Here is a 24,525-nt window from a genome sequence, read left to right on the forward strand (position 1 = left end):
TGTAGTATTCATTACGAACTTCAAATACCAAATTTGAAACAATTCCGGTGAAAAATGTCGCTAAAATCATTAAAACACCGAATATTGGGAGGTACAGTTATGTGGGGGCTCTACGAAGACGTAGACCTGCACAGACAATTTTCGGTCTTAGGCTGTATTATCCATTACGAACTTCAAATACCAAATTTGAAACAATTCCGATGAATAATGTCGCTCAAATCATAAAAATACCGAATATCGGAAGGTACCGTTATATGGGGGTTATACAAAACCATTTTCAATACCAAAAGTTCTGCAGACATAACATACATTTGAGTAAAATTTTATCAATCTACTTCAATTCGTTCGGAAGCTAGAATGATTTCTACAGACGGACAGACCCACGGACATCGCTAAATCGACATAGAATTTTATGCTTTTTGTGGGGTCTAAAATGTGTATTTCGGGGTGTTACAAACGGAATGACAAACCTAATATACCCTCTATACTATGGTGGAGGGTATAAAAATATTGAATATTCTTGAAGCTCATTAAACGCGGAATTATTCTCCAATTTCATTCGGACTTGGTACATCTCAAAATTTCCATCAACACAAGATCTATTATAATGATGGTAGGGATCGGACCATTTCTTCTTGTACCTCACCCGCATGTGGTTGAAGATTTTTAAAAACAAAACGCTCAAAGAAAATGAAATAAACATCCAACTCTCTTTAAATTTTATACATCCAAATATATTTGCTATTAGGGTCAACAGTTTGAACGATCATAACGCAAGGCAGAGAAAATACAGGGTTGTCCATATTCGACGGACATTTGGGCCCATTCCAATCGACGAGGCTTGTCCGCAGGCAACATTCTTTGCGTCAATTGAATTTTGTGCGGGAACAAATGCAAATCAATGCGAATAATCCGTTGTAAAGTGGACCGAGCCATGCCCAACTGCTGAGAACGGCGTTTTTGGGATGTTCTTGGGGACCTCTCAACACTGGCTCGTACGGCAGCGATATTCTCGGCCGATCGCCTTGGTCGACTTTTATATGGCCTCTTCGGATTAGAAAGAGCCTTACCAGTCGAAAATTTTTCGTATAAACGCTTAATGGTGTTCTTAGAAGGCGCACTTCTCACATTTTTTAATGTTTTAAGAGCACGTTGAGTGTTCACAATCGACTTTTGCTGTTGAATGTAAATTTCAACTATTTCAGAGCGCTCGTGTGGCGTGTATTGATTCATGGTAAAAATCTGCTTGGACTGACGCTTGAAATATTGTATGTCATTAAGCGATGTGACATCTCTGTCAAAAGTTATGGCGTTGCCAGATGGGTCCGTCGAATATGGGCAACCCTGTACGTCTGGCATTACGTTTTAATTTGTTAGTACTCGAAATGCACAATTTCTTTAGTTTGACAAAATATTTTTATTAAAACTTTATATTATGGTACCTCTCACCTGATCTCAACACCTAATACCAGAAGTAATCTCAATTTCAATATTCAAGCTTTCCCAATTTGAACACATTTTAGTACACATTTTCAAAACCACCTCCATATCTTAACCACACAGACAAAAAGTGACATCTATATTAAACTGCAGCTCTATTCCATCGTCCAGTACCAAATTTAGTATTTGTCGTACAAATATCGAAAACACTTCCAAAACCACCTCCACGTCTCTACCACATATACCAACTTCGACTTAAGGATATTAATCTTAATATTCACCCAATACCAACTATACAACTATTTAGTACTTTTCGTACAATTATAGTGCACATGTAAATTCCAGATACAAACAGAGAGCTTAATATTAAATTTGAGGGATCCAACCACATCCACGTACCCAATATCAAATTTAGTACCATTTATTCATTTTTGTACAAGTATAGTACAACTTAAGGACATTAATCTAAATATTAACCCATTACCAACTATACTACCATTTAGTACTTTTCATACAATTATAGTACACATTTCCAAAGCCAGTTCCAGATACCAAGGGAGAGCTTAATATTAAATTTGAGGGATCCAGCCCCATCCACGCACTCAATACCAAATTTAGTACCATTTATTTATTTTTGTACAATTATGGTACACATTTTCGAAATCACTTCCATGTGGCCTGTGACTACGACTACAAATTTCAAATTTCAAGCTCTATCTGTCCACTCAATACCAAATAGTACCAAATAGAGTACTATTTCGTACTTTTCATGCACCTGTAGTACATATTTCCAAATATCAAATCTTTATCACAAAGCTGTCACCAACAGAGATCCCGATACAAAATTTCCAGTTTTATCCGTTCATACAAAACCAAACTGTTTCAAATTTAGTACCATTTAGTACCGTTTGCACACATTTCCAAACCACTTTTATACATTAAACTTACCTTCCAACCGGGATTCTCATATCAAATTTCAAGATTTTAGCTCCATTTTATCATTTTGGAAATTTAGTACCAGTTTATTATGTTCAAATTTCCAAAAAAAAAAAAAAAAAAAAAAGTAAAGAAAGCCTTAAAGTCGGTCGGGGCCGACTTTATGATACCCTACACCACTTTACTAATTTAGCAGAGCTGCGCATAACAATTAAAAGTTTTTATGGGAGAATTCAATCATACACGCTTTGATTATAATTATAATTTAAAGTTCAAAGGATCAAATATGCCGAAGCATTTGTATCTTTTAATTTCGGACTTGTATTACCCATTTTGTGCACAATTAATTTGAAATCGGATAAAGATATATATGGGAGCTATATCCAAATCGGAACCGATCTCCATAAAATTTGGCAAATATATTTCTGAGCTGTATTTGATATATTTCCTTGAATATCGTTGTTACGGAGTGCATATTACGGCTGTGGGTAACAAATATGACAAATCGGATGAACAGTATATATGGGAGCTATAGATATATCTGAACCGATCTTCAACAAATTTGACATACCAGCTTCTAGACTCAATTCGGTCGTAAGTGCCAAATGTCATCCAATTTGGGCAAATATTAGAAGTTTGGTGTACAATCAAGGGTAAATCGGTCGAAGTTATATATGGGAGCTATATCCAAATCTGAACCGATCTCGATAAAATTTAGCAAAGGTATTTCTGAGCTGCATTTGATATATTTCCCAAAATATTGTTGTTACAGAGTGCATATTACGGCTGCGGAGGACAAAAATAACAAATCGGATGAACAATATATATGGGAGCTATAGCTATATCTGAACCGATTTCGATAAAATTTGGCATACTCATTTTCAGGTCCAATCTGATCGTGCGTGCAAAATTCCATACTATTCGGACTGATATTACACGTTTGGTGCACAATAAAAGGCAAATCGGACGAAGATATATATGGGAGCTATATCTAAATTTTGACCGATTATCTCCAATTTCAATAGGGTTCGTCCTTGGGCCAAACAAATGATTTGTGCAAAATTTCATCTGGATAGGGCAATAAATGCGAACTGTACTTTGTTTACAAAAATACATGGACAGACGGACGGACGGACGGACGGACGGACATGCATAAATCGACTCAGAATGTGATTCTATGCAGATCATCAAAAGGAACTATGGGTCTATCTCGTTTCCTTTTGCCTGTTTCAAACAAATGCACAAAGACATAATATCCTGACCACCTTGTGGTGTAGGGTATAAAAAACATGGCATATCTATTCCGCTCTCCACCAGTGACTCTCATTCCAAATTTCAGAATTTTACCCCTTTTCACTTGTCCAATACAGAAGATTGATTTAGTGGTTTTGTACCCTATTACAAGTCTTCTCTCCCAGGTTTAGCCGTTTCGTCTGGGCGTTGATTCTCAGTCAGTCAATGACTTCAGATATCTCCATAAAAATAATCGAGTGGCGTCAAATCACACGAACGCGTAGGTCCATAACCCCGTCCATTTCCAGAAATAATGCTGTGGTTGACTATATGACAAGTGGCGACATCTTGTTGAAACCCCATTTCGTTGAAATCCATATCATGAGTCTTAGCGATTTCTATTTACGGAAACGCGTCGTCCTTCCTCATTTTTAAAGAAATAAGGACCGACGATTCCACCAGCTGTACGCCCTCTACTCATTCTTTTCGGTGGCTAGGCAAAGAGTGAATATTCACCGGAATTTGGTAATTAAGTTCTTTATGGTGGTCTCAAACCGACGATCATGTGTTACAAGTGAATATATAACCATTAGAACACTGTAGGAGACCTGTAATGGGCCCTGATGTCTTCGTTTGGGATTGTTGTCAAAAAGGACAACCACATATCCTTTGACCCAACTCGTTTTAAGTAAATAATCTTCCATTGTAGTTGGTAAACATAGTTTTAATATTCATAGCAAATTTCAGACTTCAGACTTTTCTTAGCTAACTTCGGAGGTGGCCATGTCATAACCCAGCCATAAAAGTTTGAATTACTTAATTTCTCTGGGAACTTAGGGAAAAGTAGCAAAATCCTCTTAAATTAATTGCATTATTTTTATTTCACAAGCGATTATGATGGAGACTGGCTTCCTTTTAAAAAGGTCGGAATGTTTGCTAAGTGACCCTAAATAAATTTTCTCCAAAAAAAAAGAAAACAAAAATATTAAATATTTAACTTTTTACGAAAAACATTTCACATTTGTCCTCTTTTCTTAAATCCTTTTTTCTTGTTTGTTTTTTTTTTTCAATTTTGCAGGAGTAGGAGGAGGATGAGTTTGTAACGAGAAACAAAACAAGAGGCGAAACCTTTCAACAAGGAAACCACGCTGAAGAACAAAACAACGAAACTAAATGACAATTGATGGGTTTCCCGTATCAAGGCAATGTGAAAAGAAATACCAGAGAGAGAGAGAGAGAGAGAGAGGGAAGAATAAAAAACAACAACAACGTATTGAAAAATAAAATAAATAAAATCCTTAAAGTCTGCAAGTCAAAAGTAAACAGTGGAGAATAGAGAAAAAGGCAAGGCTAAGCCAGGCTGTCTGTAAAACAGGAAATTGCCGGAAACTGGAAGTAAATCACCATCATTGTACCTCATCAAAACAGAGGAGGGAGAGAGTAAGAGAGAAAGGGGTCAGGAAAAGGATTCTCATAGATAAAGACACACAACCACCAATCAAGCTGTTGGTTGGCCAAACTTATTGCCTAGACCATAGGCCACAGCTGGTCGACGAAGGAAAAAGGATATAAGCACTAAATATCACTTAAATTTATTTTACAAAAAAAGCAACAACAACATCAACAAAAACAAACAATTTGTCCATCCATCCAATCATTTATCCTGCCAGTCAGCCCAACACTCATTCAACCGCTTTGGCAACCAGGCCGTTTAGATAACCAACCATGGAATGAAAAACGAACCATACGTCCATTTGTTGCAAAAGTATTGGATCATAAAATCACTCGGTTGAGTCGAAGTGTATAAAAAGGACCTCAAACAAGGCGAGTAGCTAACGTAACTGTTGACAACGAGGACGAACGACGACGAGAACAACAATTTGCAACATAAAACTAGAAAATTGAATAAAAATCTCCGTTGTCTTCTAACGGGGGACAAAGAGTTCTGGCTGACGTTAACTGACATTGGCCATCATTACAAAGTGGTTTATTGTTTTATTTCGACATTGCCATCCCATTACCCTGCTCAAACCAATAGCCATCTCAAGGAAGCTGGGCAAATAATGTTGAAAGCATCCACAGCAACATTGTCCTGATACTAATGCAGTTTATGATGCTGATGAAGATGCTGCAGCAAAAGTTTTTCTTAAGAACTTTTTGTATCTAGAACGACTTCTATTCATCTTTTATTTTTGCCATACAAAAAAGGACAAATTGCCAAATAGTCTCAAAGAGAGAGAGAGAGAGAGAGAGAGAGAGAGAGAGAGCGGGCGGCAGAGACCTACTCTCCTTTGGCAGCAAACTATCACCACTTCTTGCACTTGCTTTGCTTTTCACCAAATATCCTTGCTGGAGAATATCCTCTGAACAAAGGACACTACTGTTGGATGTAATTAAAACAAGTTGACTGACAAAAGAAACAACAACAACATCTGCAACAGCAACAACTTTCCATTTCACATTCAAAGCAAAAATCAAGAAAACGCTATGGAAAATGTTCTCACCTCCCACCACCATCAACAACAACAACACCAACATCATCACACAACGGCAACCACAGCCTCATCATCGCCCACCGCCACACCAGGTCTTTCGACGGGTGGTGGTATTTCGCCACCACCCCCAGCACCGCCACCTGCCGCCAAAAAAAGTTCAACCACACTTTCGGTGGATCGAGCGGCATTCCTGTTGTTGCGTGTCAAAAAGGCATTCAAGAGGAAACGCCAACATCGCAAAGAAAAACAGTGAGTATGACACAACATGTTTACCCAAAGAGGATAATAATAAAGATAATGTGTGAGTGTGTGTGTGTGTGTTTGTTTGCGGGAACACAGATGATGCGATGATCCTGAAGATGTTAGTTGACACGGATGGGCGGGGGACAGTGGGAAAATCTAGTTTTAGATGAAAACAGAATTGTACAAGGATAACTAGTTTTAAACAAGGCATTGAATTTTAAAGACCTTCAAAAAGTGTCTTCAGGAAACATTTGTTCATGTCACTCGGCTATATATATTAAGGACATCTTGGAGAGTTTTGATCGCATATGGATAGGGTATAGTTAATATGCGATCAAAGGTCACCAATACGTTCTTAATTTTTTTCTGCAAGAGGATCTTGAGAAACATCTAAAAAATCAATATTTTTTACTAAGAGGTCTTATAAATAAAAAAAATTATGACCCTCGTAAAAAAATGTTCCAACAAATACTAAATTTTTTTTCAGGCTGTACTGGAAAAAATCTTAATAAATTTTCAATTTTTAGCTCAGATGTTCTTGAAACATTTGTCTGGGGGGAAAATAAACGATTTCGACAGATTTCAAAATCTGCAAAAGCTGATTACAAAACATGCAATTCACGACTTTTGTCAAAAAAAAAAAAAAATAAAATAAAATCTTCTGTTTATGACTTCCTTAGAAACCAATTTGTATTTTTGTAAAAATTGGGGATATTTTGTCAAGTTGTACGTGAAGTCCTTGAAATATAAATAATCCTTAGAAATCCCTGATTTTCAGCAAGTCCTTAAAAAATGGACGAGTCTTGTATAGAAATATTCCCATAAATCCGAAATTTTTGATTCGGATGTATAGCCAGAAATCTTAAAAAAAATCTGAATTTTTGGCCCAGATATTCTGAAAACAAAATTTACGACTTTCATACAGAGGCGACGCAAGGGCTTGCTAATTTTATCTAATAGGAATAACTGGTAGTAGATATTCTTTATTTTCATTCCTTTTGCTAGAAAACCTCAAAAAAAAACCTTAAAAATCCCAAATTATTTACCAGGTAGTTCTTGAACCTGTCTAAGAAATTTACAATTATTCATAAAAATCCACTATTTTTGTCCAGAAAAATCCTTTTCTCGTTATTACTTCCTCAAAAACCAATTGTAAAAAAATGAATAATTTTTTGTAAAGTTGTACATGAAGTCCTTGAAATATAAAAAAATCTTAAGAAATCCCTGATTTCCAGCAAGTCCTTAAAAAACAGAAGACCCTTGTATAAAAATATTCCCAAAAATCCGAATTTTTTGGTCAGAAATCTTTAAAAAATTCTTAAATTTTGGCCGCAAATGTTCCTTAAATATTTCGCATGACTAATGACTTTAAATAGAAAATCCGTAAAAGAATTTTACGGTCTAGAACAGTGTGGCTTGTTTGTTCGGGATACCGTAGTATTTTGTTGTTGCAAAATGGTCAGGCTTATCCCTTTATTGTTGTTTTTATAAAAACAACGTTTGTTTATTAGTGGAGAACGATGGTAATGTTTACCAGGGGGTAAGGCAGGGAATACCTAGGTTTCGAAAAGAGCCACCAATCCTCATCAGTTCCCTTGTTTTTTGTCTGGGATATTCTCCCCAGAAGTTATTTTAAAAATAACTTCTATGACAAAAAACATTTTTTTTTTACCCAAGTGACGAGATCGTAAGCTCAATAGAAGAGGAACCAAAGAATTAAATAAAACTAAAATTCTTTTGGAAAATCTTCTAAATCTTATAAACATTTTCATCTTTCTCCACTTGTTATGCTTTCGTTCAACCTGAACGAAGTAGCATAACCATGTAAGTTGGTTTTGTCTGTTCACAAAGGTGATGGTAATTGTATATACCAAGAATAACTAGAAGTAGATACTCTTCACTTTCATTATTTTGCTAGAAAGCTCCAAAAATACCAACAGAGAACTCAATATTATATTTAAGGAGTCAAGCTCTGTCTATTCTCTCGGCAGGAAATTTAGTACCATTTAGGATTTTTCGAACAATCATAATACGCATTCCAAAAACCACCACCATATCGCAATCCCAAATACGAACAGATATAGAATTTCGTGTTTTCAGCTCTATTCCTCCACCCAATGCTAAATTTAGTAACATTTAGTAATTTTCATATAATTTTTATATTAATTTCTCAAACCTAGACACCAACAGTTATAGCGATAAAGAAACTCACGTACTCAGCTCTATCCCGGCTCCATATTTCAATTCCAGATACCAACAGACGCCAATATCAAATTTGAGATGTCCAGCCCTGTCCCTTCACCCAAAAACCAAATTTAGTACCATTTGGTACTTTTTGTACAAATAAATGACGCATTTCCAAAGCACCGCATAATCTCAAACACTGATACCATTACTAATCTAAATACCAAATTTCAGAATTTTATCTCTATCTCCTCACCCAATACCAAATATAGTACCATTCAATACGTTTTGTACATTTATAGTACACGTTTCCGCAATCATTTCAATATGTCCTGGCTAAACATGAGTAGCGACCCTAATAGCAAATTTCAGATTCCGAGCACTAACTGCTTACCCAATACTAAATTGTACCAAAAATAGTACTATTTCGTACTTTTCGTGCACTTGTAGAACACACTTCCCAAAACAACCTCTTTGTCACAAACCTATCACCAAAAGGGATCCTAAAACCCTTCGGTACATCTTTCCTGCCCTCCATCGGTGACTCTCATTTAAAATTTCATAATTCACTGTTTGTCCAACACAAATTATTCACTTCATATACATTGTAATACTTTTCGTACCCTTTTACTACAAATTTCTAAAAAAAACCCTTAACACACGTCTAGGTACCAAGCAAATCCTCGTGTAAAATTTAAGGATTCTAGCTTCAGTCGTTTCGTCTGGCATTGATCCTCTGTCAATCAGAAATTTAGTCATTCGAGAGTTGTATGTTCCAGATAACAAGACAGAGAGGGACATGGCTATATCGACTTTAAAGATTATGAAACGGATTTCGTTCAAAGATTCCATTATTTCGATAAACCACTTTTCGGGGGTAAGTACACGGAATCTTTTAAACCGATATAGATAATATTGGACTAATTTTAAAGCTAAGGAAAATACCTATCCAATAAGTGGATTATTTAAAACGGTCAGGGTACAAATAATTACATGTGGCAAAAATTTCAAAAAAAAAAATATCGAGAGTTTTAACTAAACCAGAGTTGCTTTTTTAATTGTTGTTACTAAAAAAACAACTCTGGTTTAGTTAAAACTCTCGATTTTTTTGAAATTTTTGCCATATGTAAGTATTTGTACCCTGACCGTTTTAAATAATCCACTTATTATAAAAAACAGCTAAGTTCGGCCGGGTACTGGTATTTGAATCCGGATACTTATATTTAAAGTTTTTTACTTGTTTTTTTTCTTTCCTGTTTTTGCTATAATCAAACCTAGTATTTTTAAGTGATTGCAAGTCTACATTCAGTCACAGAATCCAATAAAACAATTTTAAAATTCATATTTCAAAAAGTATCCTTGCATACCACTGTCCCACTCATAGTCGTCCATCCATTCATCCATCTACCTACTTACTAATGCATCACTTTGTACACATTAATCTCAGCTTCTTGGTACTTTATACTTTTACTTTGTCGCCGCTGTCCGTCCGTCCGTCCATCCGCCTGTCCTCCAGTCCACAAGGAATAATTACAAACAACATCATTTGAGTTTACCTAATGACGTTATTGCTTCGTCTTCTCTTTCACTTTCTTGTCGCCGCATTTGTCAAAGAAACCAAAAGTTTTCTAATGAAAATCTGCATTTGAACGTCGTTTACAGCTATTTTATTTATGAGGTTTTACGAAGAACATATTTATCATACGCATGACGTGATGCTATTCTCAGATTTCCATCGAGCGAATAAAGTTGAAATAAAAAATAAATTTTACACGAAAAATATTTGCAGATGTTAAATGGAACAAAGAAAAAGCCATTGAAGTTGTAGAAATTATTAAAATCGGTCGTCCTCAATTTGATTTGGGCTTGGGCCACATGCCAAAACTTCCAAAATTTTTTGCAAAATCGCATATTATCGGTACAACTTGAACATATGAATTTGTGGTTGGGCCATCAAAATACCCATGTTTGGGTAGTTCCTTTATGTGGGGCAGCTATTCCAAAATCTTTACCTACTTTGAACAATTTCTACAAATAAAAATTTCAAAATACCAAATAAATTCTTTTTCGAATTAAAATTATGGCCGGCACCAAAATACTTTATATCGACCAGTTCTTGTGCAAAAAAAGTGTCACAGGTGCGTAAGCGTATGATGAGGCTGGGTTTTTGCAAATTCATACTAAAAGGGTACGAAAAGCACTAAAATGTTCTAATAACTTAATACTTTGTAATGGACAAACAGAATGAGCAAGAATCATGTACTAAGATTCACTGAGTTTATGGAAATTCGCTCTTTAAGGTTACCAAATGTTCTAAAATGGTACTAAACTTTTATAATTATCCCATTTTGTATTATGTGAATGAACACAGATATACACAGATATTTGTATTGAGCTCCCTGTTGATGGTAGGTTTGTGGTAAAGAGGAGGTTTTCGGAATGAGTACTACAAGTGCACGAAAAGTACTATATTTTGTACACTTTTGTACTAGATGAACAGATAGTGCTTGAAATCTGAAATTTTGTATAACCGCCGCTGTTCATGTCTACCCTAAAAATATGGAATGGGTCTCGGATATGTGTACTATAATTGCACGAAACGTACTGAATGGTACTATATTTGGTATTGGGTGAAGGTATGGAGAAAATAGAAATTCCTAAAATTTAATACTTAGAATACCGATAGTTTCTGTGTTTGAAATTGGGCGGTGGTATGGTAATGCGTCCTATATTTGTACGAAAAGTACTAAACGGTAATAAATTTGATATTGGGAGAAGGGATAGGTCTGTAATTCGCGAATTTGATATATATGTCACTTTTGGTATCTGGGATTGGGATAAGGGGTGGTTTTGGAAATGAGTTCTATGATTGCCCGAAAAGAGGTACAAAATTGGGTATTAGGTGAATGGATAGAGCTGGAATGCCGAAATTTGACATTGAAATCTCCCATGGTACCTGGGTTTCATATTTGTTGGTTATTTGGAAATGCGTCCTATATTTGTACGAAAAGTACTAAATTGTACACATTTTGGGATTGAGTGAAGGATAGAGCTGAAACCGTTAAATGTTTTATTCCGATAACTGTTGGTGTCTGGGATTGAGATAAGGAGGGGGTTTTGGAAATGTGTACTATACGGAAAAGTACTAAATGGTACTATATTGGGTATTGTAGATATAGATATAAAATTCTGAAGTTTGATATTAAGGATAACTGTGGATATTGGTATTGTTATTAGGTGAAGGAAATGGGCTGGTATCCTAAAATTTGTTATAGATATCACGGTTGTGTCTGTGGTTAAGATATGGAGGAGGTTTTCGAAATGTGTACTATAATTATTCAACAAGTACTAAGCGGTACAAAGGTATTGGGTGAGGGGCTAGAGTTGGAATCCAGAATTTTGATACTGAAATCGCTCTTGGTATCTGGGATTCAGATTTGAGGGTGATTTGGAAATGCGTCCTATATTTTTATGAAAAATACAAAATTGTACTAATTAAGATATTGGGTAAAGGATAGAGCTAAAACCGTTTAATTTTTTATTGCGATTAATGTTGGTGTCTGAGATTGAGATAAGGAGGTGGTTTTGGAAATGTGTTCTATAATTGTACAAAATTTTAATAAATTTGGACCAGTTCCGGTTAAGAGTAAACGGATGAAGCTAGAATTTTGAAATTTTGTAGAATATTTGGTACAATATGCTATTAGTTGAAAAGATGTTGCTTGAAATCTCATATTTGGTATAAGGGTCGTTGCTCTTGTGTAGCCTCGACATATGGAGTTGGTTTCGAAAATGTGTACTATAAGGAAAAGTACTGAATGGTACTATATTGGGTATTGGATGGAGGGGTAGAGATAAAATTCTGAAGTTTGATATTTAGATAACTGTTGGTACATATGTTTGAGATTTGACATTGGTTTGGATATGCGTCCTATATTTGTACTAAAATTACTAAATGGTACTAAATTTGGTATTTGGTGAGAGAATAGAACTGAAATCTTCAAATTTCACGTAGATATCACTGTATGTGTTTGGGATTGATATATGGAACGGTTTTGCAAATTAGTACTAAAATTATATGAAAAGTACTAAATGGTACTAAATATGGTATTAAGTGAATGTTAGAAGCTGGAATCTGGAAATTTTATATTTAGGTCAATTTTAGTAACTGGTGTTGAGATCTAGTGGTGGTTTTGCATATGCTAATATAATTGTTCGAAAAGATCTAAATGACACTAATTTTGGTTACTGATCGTGTCTAGGATGGGCAGATGTTAATTTGTTTATATGTATACTAAATGTTACTAAATTTGGTATTGGGATAAGATATAGAGCTGAAATTCTGGGGTTACATGTGGGACGTTGAAATAGGTTTGGACAGAAAATTTGGATGTGGGTCCATTATAAAATGGTTGTACTAATAACCTACTCCTCGGTGAATTTCAAAATGAAAGACTTTGAAGACTTTTTGTGTAAAAAGTAAACAATTTCCTATTAGTCTTTACGAAAATAGAAAAAAAAAACTTGAATATAACTAACATGAATAAAAACTATAAAGATAGGTCCTAGGCATCCTAACTTTGTGCAGATCTTGCGTTAGCAACAAAATTTGAATGGGCGAACTGTAAAGGAATCAGGGATTTTCATAAATTGGACGTGGAACTGCACAGATAATTTTCTGTCTTAGGCTGTAGTATCCATTGCGAACTTCAAATACTAAATTTGAAATAATTTCAGTGAATAATTTCGCTAAAATCATCAAAATACAGAATATCGGGAGGTACCCTTATATGGGGGCTATGCGAAGACATAGACCTGAACAGACAATTCTCTGTCCATTAAGAACTTCAAATATCAAATTTGAAATATTGCCGGTGAAAAATGGCATTTAAATCACCAAAATTCCGAAGGGAGGTACCATTATATGAGGACTATACAAAAAAGTGGACCTACATGGCCCATTTTCAAAGCCAAAAGTCCTGCAGATATAATATACATTTGAGTAAAATGTAATCAACCTACTTCATTTCGTTCGGAAGCTAGAGTGATTTCCACAGACGGATAGTTGAACGTACATCGATAAATCAACACAGAATTGTATGCCGATCACGAATATATATACTTTGTGGGGTCTAAAATGTATATTTCGAGGTGTTACAAACGGAGTGACAAACCTAATATACTAAAACCTCCAAACTTAAAATACCCTCCATACTACTATAGAGGTTATAAAAATATATCCTAAGACTAAACCATTCATCCTCTAAATTTCCTTATATCTCGGGCACACTAATGCCGCCTTCAATTTGGAAAATATCTCAGAAAAATAATGCCATCAAACATAACTTTGACCTCCATCTAAAACTTTTGCCAATGACAAACAATTTCAAATTGTTTTATCTTCGTTTCAATGGTGGGTGACCCGCCAAGGTCATTTGAAATTGCCAACAAAATGTTGCCACCAAAAAAAGGATAATTTTCCACCAAAATAAAAACAAAAACCTAAAACTTGTAACAAAATCAATTTAAATTCTTCTCGTAAACAATTTGCTCTTTGCGATTTTTCAATGTTTTCTTCCTCTTGCTAATAACCCCTCCTCTCCCTCCATGGCGGGGACAGAAATCAAATTGAATTCTTATCAGCGTATCTCATTTTAACTAAATGTTGGAATTTTGGTTTCATTCTCTATGTTCACGTCCACATCCCCGCCCCGCTCTCCCCTTCACAAATTAACAATTCCAAGCAGGCCTTTTGATATAATTTTTGAAATTTACTATGACATTCGTGTGAACGTGGGATATGTTTTGTTGTCACTCCGAATGGGGTTACGACAAACGAATAATGTTGATGATGACAAAAAAGAAGATCTTTGGAGGGGTGGAGGTGGGAGAAACGGCTTTTCTATAAAATATGTCCTTTGCAGACATCTAACAAGAATGGAAAACTTCATTATGGCAGGAACAATAGTGAGAGAGAGAGAGAAATCTTTACATTTAATGGAGCGTTGTTTTACTCTTATTTTCCGTCAACTGCTTGAATTTTTGTATTCAATAACACTAGTTTACAAATGTAATATTACATCATAAGTTGGAGGATGTGCTCTAACACCCATAACCAGAAAAAAACTTTGTAGGTGTATGAGTCCTTTAACCCATTACAAGATAACACTGTGTGACAAAATTAAAATTTTCAAAACTACAAGAAAAGATTTGTTCATCAAATACAAATAAAAGTAGATTATGAAAGTATAAAATATTTAATTGATTTGAGGAGGCTGAGAACCTGAAACTCTTTTGGAGCTAGGTCTACAACCGATTTCTATCAAATGCGCTTAGAATGTCCCACATCCCATTTTGAGCAAATTCGAAAAAAATATTTTAATTTGTGAAAGCCTTTTTAAATCAAAATGAACGGACGACGTTTTTTTGTGCTGATACGCCTAATGAAATTTGATCTAATCTATTTCTCCCTTTGGAACTTCCCACAATTTCCGCTATTGAAGTTGGTGATAATCGGTCCAATATATGTTCGGTCGATTTAAAGTTGATTGTGCAACAAATGGGAAAATGCTAAAATTTGATCTATTTGTGAGATAAAAAACTGCAACAAAGTCAAACGCCATAATATTTATTATATCCTCCACCATACTATAGAGGGTATATTAACTTAGTCATTCCGTTTGTAACTCCTCGAAATACTTATGTCAGACCCAACAAAGTATATATATTCTTGATCAGCGTAAAATTCTAAGTCGATTTAGCTTTGTCCGTCTGTCTGTCCGTCTCTCTGTTGTAATCACGCTATCTTTCGAACGAATTGAGATAGAAGGCTAAAATTTTGCACACATGTTTATTTTTCCAGTAGACAGGTTAAGATCGTTAATTGACCATGTAGGTTCACGTTTTCATATAGCCCCCATATAACGGTACCTCCCGATTTTCGGTATTTTAATGATTTCAACGACATTATTCAACGGAATTGTTTCAAATTTGATATTTGAAGTTCCATATGGATACTACAACCTAAGACAGAAAATTATCTGTGCAGGACCACGTCTTAGTATAGCACCCATAAAACGGTACCTCCCGATATTCGGTATTTTGATGATTTTAGGGATGTTATTATCCAGAATTGTTTAAAGTTTGGTATTTAAAGTTTATAATAGATACTACAGCTTAAGACAGAAAATTATCTGTGCAGGTCTACATCTTCGTATAGCCTCCATATAACGGTACCTCCCGATTTTCGGTGTTTTAATGGTTTTTGCGACATTATTCACCGGAATTGTTTCAAATTTGGTATTTGAAGTTCGTAATGGGAACTACAGCCTGTGACAGAAAATTGTCTATGCAGGTTCAGGTCTTCGTATAGGGCACATATATATTAGTACCTCCCTATATTCGGTATTTTGACGAGTTTAGGTACAAAACCCACCGAAATTGTTTGAGATGTCGTATTTGAAGTTCGTAATGGAAAATTGTCTATGCTGGTCCAGGTCATCGCACAGCTCCGATATAACGGTACCTTCCTGTATATGATATTTTGATGATTTTAGCTACATTATTCACCGTTTATTTCAAGTTTCGAATTTGAATATGGAAATGGCTTATGACTAACGTGACCATACGTCCCGCTTTGAGGTTATCTGTCCCGCTGTCCCCAGCGAGAGCAAAAATGTCCCGCTTTCGAAAATACTGGATATTGATATTGATGAAAAATACATGAGTTATTTTTTTCCCCGTGAACATATAATTTATTTGCATAGTTTTTTTCAAGCAACATTAACATAAAATTAACTCGAAAGATTTTGTAATGCTAATGCTGGAGTTAATGTCGACGTCGTCGACGGCGTCAAATGTCAAAAAAATTGAATCGTATGAAATTTTATGAGAGCAGTTAATCTTAACGCCGTAAGAAATTCGACGCCGAAAAAGTTCAATCTGTTTCAACTTTTTCGGCGTCGTCGACGGCGTTGACATTAACTCCAGCATAACAAGGGAAATCACCAAATTAAAAATGCTTATAAAAACAGAAAAAGTTTCTGTCACTCTGTCAGTACCCTAAGCATAGACGCTCTAAATTGTTCTGGTATCTTTTCATCGCGGAGTCGAAGAAGGCGAGCAAAGTCAAACAATTTATTTTCAATGTTAGTGATTGTAACATTACAATAATGCCTAAACGCAAGTGTACTTTTAACATTTCTTTGCAAAATAAGTATCCATTTATAAAACAAAGAATTGATGAATCAGACGTTACGTGTGAAAAATGTCGTACTGATTTTAGTGTTGGAAATGGTGGTGCCAGTGATATTGAGAAGCATTTAAAATCGAAAAAACATAAGCTTTCTGATCAAGCTGCCGCTTCAAGCTCGTCAATGCTTTCCTTTTTTAAAAGAACAAATTTGGCGACTTCCAAAGACTTGGATATAGCTGCAGCGGAGGGTGCGTGGGCGTACCACACAGTGCAAGAAAACCACAGTTTTTTGAGCAAAAATTTAGATGTGCCGTACAAAATCACAAGCTATAGTTGTAAATGTGCTGGCACCTATGGCGATGGACGAATTGAAAGAACACCTTACGAAGCCCACTGCATATCTTTATTAACCGATGCTTCCAATCATGGCTCAATAAAATTATTCCCTGTTTTAGTTCGCTATTTTGTACCATACGAAGGCGTGAGAGTCAGGATTTTAGAGTTTCAAAAGGAGCCAGGCGAATCATCTGATATAATTGTGGATTATTTGAAAGAAGTATTATCTTGCAATGATTTGAATAAGAAAATTGTGGCATTTTGTGCAGACAATACAAACTGCAATTTCGGAGGAAAGAATAGAAAAGGGATAAATAATGTTTACGCGAAATTGAACCTATCCGTCGGAAGGCAGCTCATTGGGATTGGGTGTGGAGCCCATATAATTCATAATGCTATCAAAACAGCCGCAGATTGTCTCCCTGTTGACTTCGAATGCATCATTGTGAAAATTTATTCATTCTTCTACATCTACAGCATTCGGGTAGAAGTTCTGAAAGAGTTCTGTGATTCCACCGACACAGAGTATCAGAAACTGTTGGGCTACAGTAAAACAAGGTGGCTTGCTTTAATGCCGGCGCTTGAGAGAATTTTAAAAATGTTTCAGCCTTTGAAAACCTATTTTCTGAGCATAGATAAATGCCCTACTATTTTAAAAACGTTTTTCGAAAATCCCAGCTCTGAATTGTGGTTATATTTTTTGCACGCACAGACAGCGATTTTTCATCAAGCCGTGTTGAAAATCGAGGGACAAAACGTGTCCGCAATAGAGTCTGCGAATGAAATTAATCGTCTCCGAGATAACTTAGAACTTAAAGAGAATTCGATTTTCCTTCCTCATTCCGTCCGCAATCTACTGGTAAAATTACAAAAAACTGACGTTGCTGTTGATGAGCAGAATGTGAAAACTGCGGCAGCGGATTTTTATAAGACAAGTAAAGAATACTTGGAACAGTGGTACCAGTTCAATGCACAACTAGCAGTATTTGAATGGTCAAATTTGAGAAAAGTCCCTACTTGGGAAGACGTACAGAATGTGACGGATTTGCTGATCACACAAAGATTTCTTAGCAGTAGCCAAGATACGGAGGTGTTCGATGAGTTTTCGCTTATTTCCAGTTACGTCACAGTTGAAAAAATCAAAAGCTGGAACGATGTGAATGTTGCTACTGAAAACCGTTGGGTGGAGCTGTTTAAACACTTCCGTGCTAATAATCTCAACTGCACAAACTTTCGCACAATTATTGAGTATGTTTTATGTATGCCTGGAAGTAACGCACCTGTCGAAAGAGTTTTTACCCTAATGAATAAAATATGGACAAGTGAAAAAACGCAGTTAAGTGTGACAATTTTAAAAGCTATTTTAATTACTAAGACTAACATCAACAAACAATGTAATCAGCTCCATTCCTACTTGAAAACTAGACCCGATATTTTAAAACTAATTTGCTCTGCTGACAAATATAAAACAAATACTTAGACATAAGATTAATTTCATAAATTAGATTTATACGTATTCTCTCCGTTTTTGAATAAAATTTGTTTTTAAATGCATAATTTTTTTTTTTACAAAATTCCGCAGGCGTCCCGCACTGACGAAAAATATAAATGGTCACATTACTTATGACAAACAATGCCTATGTAGGTCCACGTCGTATAGACCCCAATATAACGGCTATATTCGGTATTTTTAAAATTTTAACAGAATTTTTTAAGGACTTTATTTTTTGAAAATTTCCAAATTCGTTCCAAATGGTGGAGGGTATTCAAAGTTGGGCCTAGCCGAAATTACTGTTTTTTAGCTTGTTTTTTTTTTAAATTTTATTGAATGAAAGCAAAAAATATGGGAAATAACATCAAATTTTAGAAAAAGTTTAGATTTGTCCGAATTGGTCACATTTGACACGAATTATGGCCTTCAAACGGCCAATGAAACAGTCACACTGCTTGCTTGAGGTGATTGACACTTTGGTATTTTTTAGTGCCAATCTTGATTTCCAAAATACTCCAGACACAATAGTCCAACGGATCGGTATCCGGTGGTGGCCGTTGTGCGCTGGAAATGAAGCGAGGAACCTCATTCTGTAACCATTCTTGGGTTGCGCGTGCTGAGTCCCGTTGGAATGTCCAAGGTCTGCGGGCAAAATGTTTGCGTGCCCAAGGCGTTGATACACGCTTGAGTTCTGGTGGTCATTTTCAGCTGATCTATTTGGCAATTAAACACGATCATTTTGTTCGTCTACAAACTGCTGAACAATAAATGTTTTCTCATCGGAGAAAACCAAATTCGTCAGTTCGCCACTTTCGGTCAAGCGAAGCAACTCTTTAGCTCTTTAGAGTCTATTTTTATACCCTCCACCAAAAAAAGGTATGGAGGGTATATTAACTTTGTCATTCCGTTTGTAACTCATCAAAATAATCATTTTAGACCCAACAAAGTATATATATTCTTGATCAGCGTAAAATTCTAAGACGATTTAGCCCTGTCCGTCCGTCTGTCCGTCTGTTGTAATCACGCTACAGTCTAAACGAATTAAGATAGGAAGCTAAAATTTTGCACAGATCTCTCTTTTGTCTGCAGGCAGGTCAAGTTCGAAGATGGGCTATATCGGTCCACGATATCGTATAGCCCCCATATAACGGTACCCCCGATATTCGGTATTTTGATGAGGTTAGCCACATTTTTCAATGGAATTGTCTGAAAATCAACACAAGTAGTTCCTTGTGGGTACTTTATACCTCGGCAGAGAATTGTCCATACAGGTCCACGATATCGTATAGCCCCCATGTAACGGTACCCCCACGGTATTCGGTATTTTGATGATTTTAGCCACATTTTTCAATGGAATTGTCTGAAATTCCACAAAAGGAGTCCCCTGTGGGCATTTTACCTCCTCAAAAAGAATTGTCTATATAGGTCCACGATATCGTATATCCCCCATATAACGGTACCCCCCGATATTCGGTATTTTGATGATTTTACCAACATTTTTCAACGGAATTGTCTGAAAATCCACACAAGGAGTTCCTTGTGGGTACTTTATACCTCGGCAGAGAATTATTTATATAGGCCCACAATATCGTATAGCCCCCATATAACTGTACCCCCCCCCCCCCGATATTCGGTATTTTGATGATTTTACCCACATTTTTCAACGGAATTGTCTGAAAATCCACACAAGGAGTTCCTTGTGGGTTCTTTATACCTCGGCAGAGAATTATCTATATAGGTCCACAATATCGTATAGCCCCCATGTAACGGTACCCCCGATATTCGGTATTTTGATGATTTTAGCCACATTTTTCAATGGAATTGTCTGAAATTCCACAAAAGGAGTCCCTTGTGGGTACTTTATACCTCGACAGAGAATTATCTATATAGATCCACGATATCGTATAGCCCTTATATAACGTTACCCCCGATATTCGGTATTTTGATGTTTTTAGCCATATTTTTCAACCATCTTTGTACACAAGGGGTTCTTTGTGAGCACTTTACCCCCCGACAGAGAATTCTCTATATAGGTTAACGATAACGTATAGCTCCCATATAACGGTACCCCGCGATATTCGGTATTTTGAAAATTTTTGTATTTTGATGATTTTAGCCACTTTTCCAATGGAGTTATTTGAAAATCCATACAAGGAGTTCCTTGTGGGTACTTTATACCTCGGCAGAGAATTATCTATATAGGTCCACAATATCGTATATCCCCCCATATATCGGCACCTTTCTATATTAGATATTTTAAAGATTTTAAAAGAATTTTTATTGGATTTTATTTTTTTGAAAATTTTCTAATTCGTTCCAAATGGTGGAGGGTATTCAAAGTTCGGCCCAGCCGAACTTACTGCTTTTTTACTTGTTTTCTGTTGCGGTGTAAGAACTTGCACTTTTTGGAATTTCAATGGCTTTACCCCGAGCTCATTTTTCTATATTTTCCGAGCCATTTCTGCTGATGTTGCTGTTTTTTTCCGTCCACTTCCTTGACGTCGGGCTACGCTACCAGTATCATGGTAACAAGCTATGGTACGAGACACAAAATATTTATTCTCATTTAAATGCAGTTCTCTAACGATAGCAACTTGTGGTTTTCCGGCAAAATATAATGAATTCACATTATCACGCTTAAATTCCATCACGAATAACTTTTTTCGGGAAAATTCTCACCAAAATGCAAAACGCTTGTGAACAATATAATGAGCTGTCACTGGAGTATTTTTGTTTGTAATTTTGTGTAGTGCAAATCATTGTGTACCTTTTACCTTTGGATCAGAATCTAATAAAATTGTGAACTGAGAGCTCAAACCCGTTTTTGAAATTTTGCTCTACTGGCCTAACATTGTCACCTACACTTGGACTTTTCCACATCCAATTTACGAGTTTTCTATGTCCACCTCGTCGTTCTTCTACTCATTTTCACTGGCTAAATCGAGATGGAAAGATTTGATTTGAATAAATAGATCATGGATCTAATGCATAACGTGTACGGATACACGTGTACTTTGTGTTAATGAAGTTAGACACATTTTAAAGCGGAATGAAATGTAATTTGCAATTATATCTCAACAAAGCGTTATATATCCCCCCCTCAAAATCGTCCAAATGAGTTGATTGTTATTTGATCACCATGCAAAACCTAGTGTTAGCACATTAAGGGCCATCTAGTATCTCTTCCTTTTAAAGTTTGAAAATCAAATATTCAACCGCTGGGGTTCCATTAGCAAAAGACAAGTCTAAACTTTAACTTCAAGTGAAGCGTACATTACTCTGTCAATTAGTGTTAATTAATGTCTTCATTTGCGCTGCTGTCCCATTTGCCTGACTTTACATTAAATTGCGATTCTTAGTTTTTGGCGCTGGTCTAATGGCAAAATTTACAAAAGCTTTCCAAAAGGCGAAGAATATTAAAATCAATTTCAGCTTTGCTTTTTCATAGAAAATGCCCTTTAATGGACTTTGCTTAAGTCTCCGTCGCATCTTTCTGCCACAACCCAGGGACTTTTTTACAAGCAAGAAACGAGAGAAAGGAAAAAAAACTGAACATAAATCAAAATAATCACAGTTTCGTACCGAGTTGACCGGGTGTGTAATAAATGTAAACCACACCAGCTATTCAGCCGAGCCGCTGAACGTGACAGTGCGAACAATTTTCGTTTCTTTTCTGGGCTTTTTTTATTTTTCTCTTCAGTTCAGCTTTCATTCTTGCGTAGCTCCTTTTCTTTGTTTTCAATAAATTTTCCTCGTAACTGTAGACATTAATTTACTCGCCTTAATTGAAAGAAAATTAAAACGCCATGCCACTGGCGGTGACTGCACACAGAGAAGGAGAGAGAGAGAGAGAGAGAGAGAGAGCGTTGCCATTATTCCCGGTAATGTGATATGGACAATTTAATGTGAATAATTTCAAAAAAAAAGAAAAAAAAAAAAAAACCCAAAGTGTTGAAAAGTGCAGGTTGGACAGGAAATTTATCCAGTAATTCATATTTCTTTTAATGAAGGATTTCATATAGAATTACTTGAAACGATATTTTGGCTATAAAAGTACAGGGACGGACCCATCTGGCAACGCCATAACTTTTGACAGAAATGTCACATCTCTTAATGACATACCGCGATTGAAGCGTCAGTCCAAGCAGATTTTTACCATGAACCAATACACGCCACGCGAACGCTCTGAAATAGTTGAAATTTACAAGAAGTCAATTGTGAAAACTCGACGTGCTTTTAAAAAATTAAAAAATGTGAGAAGTGCGCCTTCTAAGAACACAATTTTCGACTGGTAAGGCTCTTTCTAATCCGAAGAGGCCATATAAAAGTCGACCAAGGCGATCGGCCGAGAATATCGCTGCCGTAGAAGGTCTTCTGGGTATTGAAGGCCCTTGGAGGGTCTTCTAGATACAGGATAGCCTTATAAGGGCTTCTGCCTATAGAAGCCCCAGGAAGTATCTTCTGGGTATAGAAGACCATTCCAAGATTTCCTTTTTTAGAGAGTACCTTATAGGTTCTTCTACCATAAAAGAACCCTCAAAAATTCGCCACTCTATAGAAGACCCTAAAAGGTCATATTTATATTAATAAGAGGTTAAAGTAATTGACTAATTGACTTAACGATTGATAAACTCCTAGACGAAACGACTGAAGCTAGAATCTTCAAATTTTTGGTGACGGTCAATCATGGTCCAAAGGGTTCCGATAATCAGATATAAGGCTACGAAAAGTATTAAAAGGTACTAAATATGGTACCCTTGGTCCTGCTAAAGCTCTTAAATTTGGAATGATGGAGTGTCGTTTGATGACTCAAAGGGTTTTTGGAAATTCGCACTATAAATGTACGAAAAGTACTACAATTTACTATATTTGGTACCATTTAATATTATGTGAACGGTTGGATCTAAAAACTTGAAATTTGGAATGGGAATTAAGGTTGAGGAGTAGAGTCAATGTAAGGAGGTAGTTTTGGAAGTATGTACTCATGTATACGATAAGTAATAAGGTACTAAATTTAGTACAATTTGAATTTGGAGGAACGGATGGAGCTGGAATCCTGAAATTTTAAATTAACATTACTCGCAGAGAGTTGGATTGGAATATGGAGAAAATTTTCGAAATTTGTACTTATGTACACGAATGGTACCAAATGGTACTAAATTTGTTACAATTTCAATTTGGGTGAACCGATAGAGCTGGAATTTATAAAAAAAATATTACTATTGCATTGTTGGACTGAGGTATATAGGTACTTTTGGAAATTCGTACTTATGTGTACTAAATGGTATTAACTTTAGTACAATTTAAATTTTGCGTGATACGGTAGAGTTGAAATCCTGAAATTTGAAAATAAGATTTCTATTAGACTGTATGACGTAGGCAGTTATGAAAATTTTGTACTTATGTGTACCAAATGGTACAATTTGGAATTCGGTGAACCTATAGCGCTGGTATACTGAAAATTGGAAAAAAAGATTATTGATTTTTGATTATTGTCGGACAATTAGGATTTGTAGGTAGTTTTAGAAAATTATTCTAATACGTACTAAAATGTACCAAATACAGTAAAATTTGTATTTGGACGAACCAATATGGGTAGATTTTTAAAATTTCGAATAGGGATTACTGTGGGAGCGTAGAATGGGATATGTAGGAAGCTTTAGAAAATTGTACTAATTTGTACTAAATGGAGCTAGAATTTAGAAAATGGAGCTAGAATTTAGAAAATGAAGCTAGAATTTAGACATTTGGAATGAGAGTCATTGATGGAGTGCAGGATAAATATACCAAAGGATTATTGGAAATTCGAATTTTTAAATTTAGGAAATCTTCTTAAATGCTACTAAACCTCTAAAGCGGTACCATTTTGTAATATGTGAACGCATAGAGCTAAAAACTTGAAATTTAGTATGAGAATCAAGGTTGGAAAATAAGTAGTTTTGAAAGTGTACCACGTCTTCGAATTCTACTAA

The 24,525-nt window shown here is 35.7% G+C and overlaps 1 protein-coding gene across 1 annotated transcript in view; it reads left to right on the forward strand.

Moving 5' to 3' along the window:
• LOC101890489 (probable serine/threonine-protein kinase MARK-A) overlaps positions 1-24,525 on the forward strand; it is a 280,842-nt gene that overhangs the window by 207,859 nt on the left and 48,458 nt on the right. The window contains exon 4 of the mRNA XM_059127921.1: positions 4,688-6,353. Within this exon, the coding sequence (XP_058983904.1) occupies positions 6,097-6,353 (257 nt within the window). The 5' untranslated portion in view covers positions 4,688-6,096. The remainder of the gene's footprint in view (positions 1-4,687; positions 6,354-24,525) is intronic.

Source organism: Musca domestica, unplaced genomic scaffold, assembly GCF_030504385.1.
Source record: "Musca domestica strain aabys unplaced genomic scaffold, Musca_domestica.polishedcontigs.V.1.1 49, whole genome shotgun sequence".
In the NCBI taxonomy this organism is placed as follows: domain Eukaryota; kingdom Metazoa; phylum Arthropoda; class Insecta; order Diptera; family Muscidae; genus Musca; species Musca domestica.